This window comes from Trichechus manatus, unplaced genomic scaffold, assembly GCF_000243295.1.
Source record: "Trichechus manatus latirostris isolate Lorelei unplaced genomic scaffold, TriManLat1.0 scaffold00044, whole genome shotgun sequence".
Lineage (NCBI taxonomy): Eukaryota > Metazoa > Chordata > Mammalia > Sirenia > Trichechidae > Trichechus > Trichechus manatus.
Genome location: NW_004443980.1, coordinates 5,726,705 through 5,737,425, shown reverse-complemented (window position 1 = coordinate 5,737,425; position 10,721 = coordinate 5,726,705). Strand labels below are relative to the sequence as shown.

At 36.9% G+C, this 10,721-nt stretch overlaps 1 protein-coding gene across 3 annotated transcripts in view; it reads left to right on the top strand.

Annotated features, from left to right (window-relative positions):
- The window catches only part of RB1 (RB transcriptional corepressor 1), a 190,729-nt gene that overhangs the window by 36,286 nt on the left and 143,722 nt on the right, over positions 1–10,721 (top strand). For 2 of the 3 annotated variants that reach the window (XM_023731571.1, XM_023731570.1), the window contains exon 1: positions 5,940–6,455. In XM_023731571.1, the coding sequence (XP_023587339.1) occupies positions 6,412–6,455 (44 nt within the window). In that variant the 5' untranslated portion in view covers positions 5,940–6,411. Of the gene's footprint in view, positions 1–5,939; positions 6,456–10,721 lie in introns of those variants that run through there. The other variant, XM_004376579.3, reaches the window with a different exon arrangement.

Here is a 10,721-nt window from a genome sequence, read left to right as displayed (position 1 = left end):
ATTTGAATTCCCTATCAGGTAGTGCTAGTCCCTTTTCTTCCACTGGAAAGTCATCTGGTGTTTTATTTTGGACGCCTATTGGAACCATCCTGTCCTGTTTTTGTAAATGTTTTGATATTGTCTGCTGTCTTCGGGGCATTCAGTAGTTATTTTTCTTGTTTGTTGATTGTAGATTTGTTTGTTTCATCCTTTTGTTTAATTTGGCTATGTCTGAGCAGGTGGGTTATGTGCTCTTTCTTGTTTGCTCATCTGGGCACAATACTTTTCGCCTCCTTCTCCAATTGGCAGGGTCAGTCGCTCAGAGATGGTACGGCAGGGCAGGTCTAGCTGAAGAGGAGTTGCTAGGATGGATTGTTTGTGGCACTTGCTACAGCCACTGGGGCGGATCAGTAATCAGTGCAGGGCAGGTTCTGGTAGGCTGTGCTTGTGCTGCGTTGTGGTGTGACGTTAAGTGCAACGTGCAGGTAGGAAGGATGGAGGGGGGAGATTGTGATGTGTGGAGCTAAGATGGGTATGGGAGAGAGGAGAGAGGAACAGGAGCCAAAAACATACAAACAAAAAAGAGTGCTAGGGGAGCTTGCCTTTGGAGTGGAGAGATGAGAGACTATGAAATGGAGAAAAACAAAAAGGGGAAGAAGAGGAAAAAGAAAGAAAAGAAAAGAGTGAATAAATAAAAATTAGAAAGAAGAAAGAACAGCAAAGCTCCCAGAGATCCCACCGGTGTGGCTCTAAGGTCTGGGGAAGTTGTTCCCAGGTGTTGAAGTATAGCCGGGTTAGAAGGTGTAAAGGTATTCAGTGCCAGGTATTCAGGGAACAGGAAGAGAAGGAAGGTATAGAGAGATGAGAAACTGACTAATGAAGAAAGACAAGAAGAGAAAAGAAAAGAAAGCAAACTAAAAAAAAAAACCAAAAAACAAAACAAGAAAAGCCCCCCAAAAACAGGAAAAAAAAAAAAAAAAAAACCACGAGAAAAGAAATGCTCTCAGGGATCCCTCTGTGTGTCTGCGCAAGCTGAGTGTGTAGGTCCCAAGCCACGTAGCACTGCCTGGCCAGAACGGGCTCCCAACTTGAGAAAAGAGAAAGAAAACAAACAATTCAACATAAACAAACAAAAAAGCCCCGGGATCCCACCAGCGTGGCCATGGAGACCGGGATGCAGTTTCGTACTCAAACGGAGCTACGCCGCCCCTTAGGAAGAAGCAAAGATGGTGCCTGGAGCCAGGTATTTGAGCAAAAGGAAGGGAAGGTGGTGAGAGGTAAAGAAGAAATCAAAAGAAGCGGAAAAAAGCATCACCAGCAGCCAACAAATGGCACTCAGGGAGTCGGCCATTGTGGGCGGGTAGGTAGAATCCAAGCAGCCAGTGCTTCCGGCCAAGAGACTGTGGCTGCGGGAAGCAGAGGAGGCCGAGTGGGGGTGAAGAAGGGTGGGGGGTGGGAAAGCGTTTATCACCAGTTACTGGTTGTTCTGTCTCTTGCTGGAAGCTCCGTGAAGCTGCTTTCTCATACCCCCTATTTGCTGGTCTCTGATAGGAGTCCAAGATGGTGGATCCGCACTGCATTAGCTGATAGGGGACCTCTGCATGAATCTCTCCTCGCTCTCCGTTCTCTGTCAGTTTCTCACTCCATTTGGTGCTTGGCTGAGTTCTTTCTCTCTTCATTTGATGTTTTAGGGTCTTAGGATTGTTGTTTTCTCTGTTTGGCTTAGTTTTTCGGATCTTTTCTGTGGAGGGACGGTGTGGTGCTTCTGCTTAGAGCGTCATGTTGCCGGAAGTCCCGAGCTTATCTGTTGTTTAATGGAAAGGTGATCTCGGAGTGGTTTCAGTTCCAGGTTTAAAGAGTGTCTCAGGGTGACAGCCTTGGGAATTCCTCTGGTCTCTACTGATCCAGTAAGTCTGGCCTTTGTTAATAATTTTCTCTGTTTTTCTCCCTTTTTATCTGGGACCATTTAATGGTCTCTGGTCAGAACAATTGATAGTGGTAGCTGGGCATGATCTAGTTCTTCTGGTCTCAGGATAGATGAGGCCGTGTTTCGTGTACAGTATTAGTCCTGTAGTGTAGTTTCTTCTTTGAGTCTTTGGTTTCTTTCTTTCTCTTTTGCTCCAAATGAGTTGTATCTTAGATGGCCACTTGCAAGCTTTTAAGACTCCAGACGCTACTCACCAGACTAGGGTGCAGAACATAAACTTTATGAACTATGTTATGCCAACTGACTGAGTTGTCCCATGAGACTATGGTCCTAAGCCCTCAAACCCAGTAAACCAATCCCACAAGGTGTTTGGTTATGTCTGGGAAGTATCTGTAACTGTAACTCTGCCCCCGTGTGCTTTATTGTATATATGAATATATATGCAGCACAGACAAACGTGTATACACCTATACGTGTACAAGTATGTACACACATATGCCTTCCTATACATATATGTGTGCATACATATCTACCTATGTAACCACACATGTATTTTTTGGTTGATATTACTGTTGTTGCAAAATTGTATATGTTATAGCATTTACCAGTAACATCCCTTATCCTTTTGTACTTCTTAGCGTCATCATTTGCCTTGGTCAAGTTGTACAGACTTTGCCTGCATTTGGTATTGCCTTTCCTATCACCAAAAATAACACGTGTCTACTATCTAGAAAGTGATTCCCCGTCTTCTCCCTTCCTTCCTGGTAACCACCAAAGAATGTGGTTTTCTATATATATACCTAATTTTTCTTTTTATAAACGTGAGATCATACAATACTTGTCCTTTTGTGATTGACTTATTTCACTCATAATGCCCTTCAGATTCATCCATGTTATATTTTTCAAACACGTCATTATTCTTTACAGCTGCATAGTATTCCATTGTTTGTATGTACCACAATTTATTTATTCATTCATCCACTGATGGGCACTTAGCTTGTTTGTTATGTACTTTTGAGTCTCAAGTCTAGAAAGAAGATTTATTTTTCCTCTATAAATAAATGTAAATGAGTAAGGAAAAATACTTTATCCAAATGTGGAGTTCATTGAAATGCAGCCACCACAACAAGCTTTACAAATCATCTGAAATAATTTCACACGTTTGGCTTATGAGAAAGTTCCTCAAAAGTAAAAGTTTATTTATACATTTCATTTAGGCATTTTATCATATCAAATGGCTTTGTGTAGAATTGTGTTGGCAGTGTCCTAATAAAATTTGCTCTTTGAAAAAAATGAACAACTAACGTACACAACTTAAACAACTTACTTGGTTTCTCAATCTTTAGAAGATAAAAAGAAAGACTGAAGTTGCTGAAAGCAGGCACACTGAGAGCAGTTAGGTTGAACAGGTGATAGCTTGAGAGTGAGGAAAATAACCAAAAACCATAAGAAGTAAGCATAAATATTAAAAAATCATGGCAGTTGGTGGTTATTTATTGTAGGCTGGTAGCACGGTGGTTAAATGCTCAGCTGCTAACTGAAAGATCGACAGTTCAAATTCACCAGCCATTCCATAGGAGAAAGGTGTGCCAGTCTGGCTTCCATAAAGATTGCAACCTAGGAAACCCTGTGGGGCAGTTCTGCTCTGTGTTATAGGGTCGCTATGAGTTGGAATCGACTCAATGGCAATGGGCTTGGTTTGGTTTGAGAAATTGACACAAAATTGATGTTTACTTTATTAAAATTCAATATACTTAATAGTATATGAAACCAAACCCCTTGCTGTCAAGTCAGTTCTGACTTAGACTTTGTTTGTATGTTTACATAATACTAATAGTCTAAATATACTATATATTATAATAAAATTCAATATGTAAGTATTTTAATTTAATAACTAAAATATAAGTATAAAAATAATATAAAATATAGTACATAAAATATGTTATCTGTATAAAATGTATAGCATAATAAAAAACCCAAAAAACCCAAGCCCACTGCTGTTGAGTTGATTCTGACTAATGGCGACCCTACGGGACAGAGTAGAACTGTCTCGTAGGTTTCCAAGACTGTAAATCTTTACAGAAGCAGACTGCTACATCTTTCTCCCAAGGAGTGGCTGATGGGTTCGAACTGATAACCTTTTAATAAAGTATATATAAGATATAAAAGTATAGTATATAAAAAATGTAATTAAAATATTATTGTTGTTAACTGCCCTTGAGTTGATTCTGAATCATGACAACCCTGTCTGTGCAGAGTAGAACTGCTCCATAGGGTTTTCCAAGGCTGTGAGCTTTTGGAAGCAAATTGCCAGACCTGCCTTCCAAGGTGCCTCTGGGTAGAAGTAAAATGTAGTTTACTTAAAAGTATAGTATACTTAATAGTCACCATAACAATTGAAAAATATATACTTTGTTCAGTTTCAGTAATGCTAAGTATGTAATATATTTTAAAATCAAATTTATTGAGGTAGAATTTACATATGCTAAAATATACCGTTAAGTTTTGATAAATGTATTACCTACGTAATCACCACCATTAACATATAGAACTTTTCCATCATTCCAAAAAAGTTTCTCATTCCCCTTTGTAGTCATTCCCCAACACCTTCCCTCCTGCCCTCAAGCAGCCACTGATCTACTTTCTGACATTAAAGATTAGTTTTGCCTTTTCTAGAATTTCATATGAACAGAATCATACAATATGTACCCTTTTGTATCCGCCTTCTTTTTCTCAGCATAATAGTTTTGAGATTCATCCATGTTGTTGTGTTTATTAGTAGCTTTCCTTTTTTATTGTTGGATAACATTACATTGTTTGGATATACCACAATTTGTATATGCATTCACCTGTTGTTGAATTTTTGGGTTGTTTCAAGGTTTTAACTATTATGAATAAAGCTGCTATGAACATTTGTGTACATTTTTCTTGGCTTAAGTATCAGGGAATGGAATTGCTCCGTATGTTTAACTTGCCAAACTCCTCCAAATGGTTGTGCCAGTTTACACTTTCACTAGCAATGTTTGATTGTTCTGGTTGCTTTAAATCTCACTGGCCCATGGTATTGTCAGTCTTTAGTTTTAACTATTCTAGTGGATGTGTAGTTGTAATATAAAGTTTAAAGTATTTGTATTCCAAGTAGCTAAAATTAAGGAGAAGTTTAGTTGGATGATGGTAAGCTTTTTGTTATCCATAAAACTTGATAATCCAGAACAACTCTTTACTAAAGATTTTGTGTAACTGACATTTCAAAACAATGTAAAATTGCACCACATACATTTCTTTACAGTACTATTGTAATTTCCAATTAACAGTAAGCAAATAGTTCCAACTCTTTAGTAGAACATCAGATATTTTGACATATCTTTTGTTTTCAAATAATATAATACCCAGATTTTACCTACAAAACTTACATATTTAGAAGGTGGTATACATTTTTAGGGGAAAAAAAAGACTATTTTAATGATAAAGATGGTTATCACTCATTGAGGCACTATCCTAAGTGTTTTACATGCATAATCTCATTTAATTCTTACAAAAGGAAATACGTATTATTTCCATTTCACAGAGAAGGTCATAAGGCACAGAGAGATGTGAATTCCACAGGGTTAACAAATACTTGAATGAATAAATTGATAAAAGAATAAATGAATTAGAGCAAAAGAAGGATAATTGAATAAGAAAGTGGGCCATTTTTAAAAATTATAGGCTTTAGACTCTGAAATCTTTTGACTTTGATGACACTGGGTTATTGAAAAATAAAACTATTTACGTCAAAGAACTGACTGGCCTCTACATTTTCTATAGTAAGTTGTAATTTAACTTTTAGATCATTTTAGTAATTTTTTTCCTTATAATATAACATTTGAGTGTTTGTTATTTGTGTGGGAATAAAATACTCTCAAGTATCTGCCATCATAAGGATTTAAAAACATTTATTTTGTTATGCTGAGTGTTGTGGATTGAATTGTGTCCCCCCAAAATATGTGCTGTGAATCCTAAATCCTATACCTATGGTTATAATCCCATTTGAGAGTGGGTTTTCTCTGTTATATTAATGAGGCAGTATCAGTGTAGGTGTGTTTTAAGCCAGTTGCCTTTGAGATATAAACAGAGCAGATTAGGACAGAGAAGTAAGCGCGCATGGAGATCACTAAGGAATTGAGGAACAGAGTTGAGAAGAGACAAGGACCTTCCGCCAGAGCAGATGGAGAAGGAAAACCTTCCACTAGAGCCGGCAACCTGAGTTGGGACTTCTAGTCTTCTAAACTGTGAGGAAATAAATTTCTGTTTGTTAAAGCCACCCATTTGTGTTATTTGGGTTATAACAGTACTAGATAAGTAAGACACTGAGTAAGGAAAAAAGTCACATGTAATACAATTTTAACACGATATCTAATAATGAAATTTTTGAACTTTTTTTTTCTTCCCAGGAAGGTTATATTCAAAAGAAAAAAGAACTGTGGGGAGTCTGTATCTTCATTGCAGCAGTTGACCTAGATGAAATGCCATTCACTTTCACTGAGCTACAGAAAAACATAGAAACCAGGTAAAATTTCTTATAAAGTGTAGGCCTCTACTACTAAACTGTTGCTTGACTTTCCTCTTAATAGACTTTAGGGAATTAGTGAGAAATGCTAAACTCAAATAAAACATAAAGGACTTGGGACATAGTAAATGTACTGTCATTCTCTCATGGAGCCTTTAATGAAAGTGCATTCATGCTTTGCTTGCTTAAAAATGTAGCAGTTTTTGTCTTGGGAAATTTTTCATCCTGCCTCTCAATATTTATCTATAGACTTTCTTAATTGTAACAGTTGCTAAAGTAGATCAAAAAGCAACGATTTTTCAAAGGTAGTCTATTATATATTAAAACCTTTATAAATGTAGTTTGAGTCTATCTTAAAGAAATTTAGATAAGGTTTATTAATCTTAAGATTGCTTTAATAAATAGTATAATTACATACTTTCTGAGACTATATTCAGTTGTGCATCCAATACAATAATATTTGACCCAATAATTACTTAATTAATGTTCTTGAGCTTATAAACCTTCTAAGAAGAGTTTACTATTTTTTACCAATAATTCATGAACTTTATCTTGAGCAGTCTTCTGAACTTCTAGACTTTTCATTTGCAGCATGTCAATGAAGTACAACAGTAAATAATTTTATCAAATAGGCAGTTGTATATGTTTCTTCATGAATAAAGCCATCTAGAAATAAGCATAAGTGATGTTTTATTTAAGTGAGATAAATTATTGCATTTTTATAATTTTTTCCTTACAACTTCTAAATAAAATGTAGAAACAAAGACCTTGTATACTCATATTTAACCTATTGAAATAGAATTGGTTCGCCTCTCAGAGATTTCTTAGTTTAAATTTATTAAATAAAATAACTAAGTCCAAATAGTTTTATTTTGATTTAACAGAAAAAAAATCTGAATATATAAGTAAATTTCTCCATTAATTTATTCATTCCCTCAGTAAACTTTCCAGTGGCCTAAAGGATAAATCTAAAAGAATATAGATTTGGGGGTTAAGATAGACTTTGGGTTTAAATCTGGGGTCTATCGTTTTACAAGCTGTGTAATTTGGGGCAGATTGCTTAACCAGGTTAAGTCTCAGTTTCTTCATCTGTGAAATGGAGATTATAGCTACTACATAGAATTGTGCAAATTAGATCATTTATAATGGATAGAGAATTAGATCGTTCACAAAGTCAGCATCTGTACCACCATTGACGCTAACCAGATAATAATCTCTTTCCTTCTGTAGCCTCATTCCCCACCCCCCCAAAACAAAACAAAACAAAAATAAGAAAGTATGAAAGAAGGAAAGGAAAGGAAGGAAGGAAGGGAGGGAGGGAAAGAAAATTTAAACATCTGTCAGATGCTATATTACTGTGCTGGATTCTAAGGATATAGAGGTATGAAACAGTCTGACTTCAAGACTCTCAGTCCAGTAGGAGAGATAAAATTAAACAGATGACTGCAATATAGTCTTATATAGCTGTACATAGGCTGTAAAATAGACATGACAGAGATATTTTTATTAACTCAGGCTATTACATCTTTTATCTATAAGATGAAAGAATATTCCTGGCAGAGCTTTTGCTAAACTTTTCCCTTGAGTATTGGTAGAGCAACACTGGTTTACATACTGGACATGTCATAATCTCCCTGTGATAAATAACAGTAATGTATTTGGTACAGTTTTTTCTTAGAGCATCTCTCCTTACTCTGATAACTATCCAGGAATATTATCTAGGCCACTGCTTCTCAGACCTGCTGTGGTGAAGGATCAAGCTTTTATTTCCACATTCCATGGACCAGTATTTAAAAACAACAACAAATGAATTACTGGAAAAATGAAATAAAAAAAGGGCATACTAAGCACAAGCCCCAATTTTCTGAATTAGATTCAGCAAGTATAAAATTACTGTCAAATTGCTATAAAAGTTTCTGAATACTTACTCTCAATTTCTATACTTATTTATTGTGGACTGGTAACAAACAGTTCACAGACTAGTGTCAGTCCATGGAGAACACTTTAATAAACAGCATTGTTCTAGACTGTGGTTTTGATTATGGCTCTTTTAGATTATGGTTTTTCTTCTCTCCTTTCTTTACTCCATCCTTCCTTTTTGTGGGGGGAAGTGTCAGAGGAGAGGAGCTACAGAAGGAACAGAAACTTACTTAAGTTACCTCTAGAAAAAGAAGGCTTTCTTGTAACAATTCAGAGTTTTTCTTGTAAGAGTTCAGAGCTCTAAGGACAGGTATTGCTATCTGTACACCTTATATAAACTCAAACTGAGAATGACTCTTGAATAAATGCTATTGTAAGATTTCTTTTTCTCTGTCCATAACTCCACATTTGCTTCATTCTCTTCTCTTCTAATCAGCATCCTCTGTATCATCTCAATTTCTTTATTTACTTTTCTACATAGCATGTCATGGCTCCCCCAATCTCTTCTATATCATGGGAACTTTTTAATAACCTTCTTTTTAGGTTCTGTGCCCCTGCTGGTTAGCTGAACTTTTTATTTTCCCAGTTCTTGAGATAAGTGTCTGATTGGTCCAGCTCATCTTTTTGAATGAGGGCTATAACTCACTGGTTGCTGGACAGCCTTTGATGGGTCTGGTAACTACCCTATGGTTCGGTTAAAACCCTTTGTTGACCAATTATTTTCTCCTTTGAATTTTTTGTTGATACCTTGTGTTTTCACTAATGGAAGGCATGCTGATTAAACAACAATTCACAATTTTTGTTATGATTTATGAATTTTGATACCTATTATCTGGGATCACTTATGTCCCAGTGGACACTGGACATGGTAAATCCTACTGATATGAGTCAATGATAAAATTGTTTATTTTATTTCTTGAAAATTTGCAAAACATGAGGTAAAACATGAAGACACCTGGCAATGACTGCACATACATTTTATTCTAGGCTCCTTATTAGTCTTTTATTCTTTTTCATGAAACTTTTCAAAACATGGTCTGATGCATTCTTCCCTACTACAAAAGCAGTACTTACAGTCCAAGTAAATAAAACCAAGGGGTTTTTTATCTCAGGAAAATTACCACTACAATACATTCGTCATTATAACAAAAGCAGTACTAACAGCGAAGAAGCAGGAACAGCTGTCCGGGAATATTGCAGACCTGCTCACAGTGTTGCATTCCACCTGCTACATGTGGAAGCAGTGATTGGGCTGTAAGATTAAATGTGGGGTAAGAATAACTTATAGGAGCTCAAGTCTATTGAAATGTATCACTGCAGGACATTGTTCCTTATTGCAAAGGCATTCCGTACCGTTCAGAAGCTAGAAAAGCAGCCTTGAAAGATTGCAGAGCCAAGACTGAAAGCAGAGCAGGGAGCCAGTAATGCCTGGAAACAGAGAATGGCGTCAGGGAGAAAATGGCCACTATGACTGAATGAAGACTAAACCAAACCAAGCCAAACCCACTGCTGTCGAGTCTATTCTGACTCATAGGGACCCTATAGGGCAGAGTAGAACTGCCTCGTAGGGTTTCCAAGGACCGCTTGGTGGATTCAAACTGCCGACCTTTTTGGTTAGCAGCTGTAGCTCTGAACAACTATGCCACCAGGGTTTCCGAATGAAGACTAGGAATAGCTTATTCTCGCAATAAGTACCTTCTCACAAGAGCATAGTAACTGGGAAACATAGTGAGGAGGCTTATCTCACAGAAATAAAGGCAAACCTGTCAGAAGTTTACAAAATTCACACACCAGAGACATCACCTAACAGAATGCTCATTCTACACAATAATGAGGCTCCCACTCAGGGATCTTGAGTTTCACACATTTCAAAAGACTCCCATCTTGAGGCTAAACACATTAAAATCGGACTACTGTCTTCACAAAGAACTCCAGAGGTATAAAAAGTGGTTAGGATACTGTATGTCCCATGAGTCACCAAAGGGTTAACTGCTGGTATAATTCCTTAGACAGACTTGATAAGAGGTGAGTGTGTGAGGTGCAGTTGATGATTGTTATCTTTAGTGCCCTATTTTTGAGTGGTAAAAGTGTACGTATTGATGTTCAGATAGGTTAATTTTTATAGAAAACTTAATAAACGATGATTTAAAGTTAAATACTTAAATAACTTAAAGATTTTAATCAGCCTTCCTCTTCCTCTCCCCCAAAATTCAGTTTCAAAACCAATGATGGGGCACAGAAAGTAGGTATCTGTGAGTGGGGATAGACACGGGGCCCAGAGAAGGATGTCAGAGCCAAAATGTAGTGAGGAGGGTATCCACATGATGAGGCGGCGGGGGTGGGGAG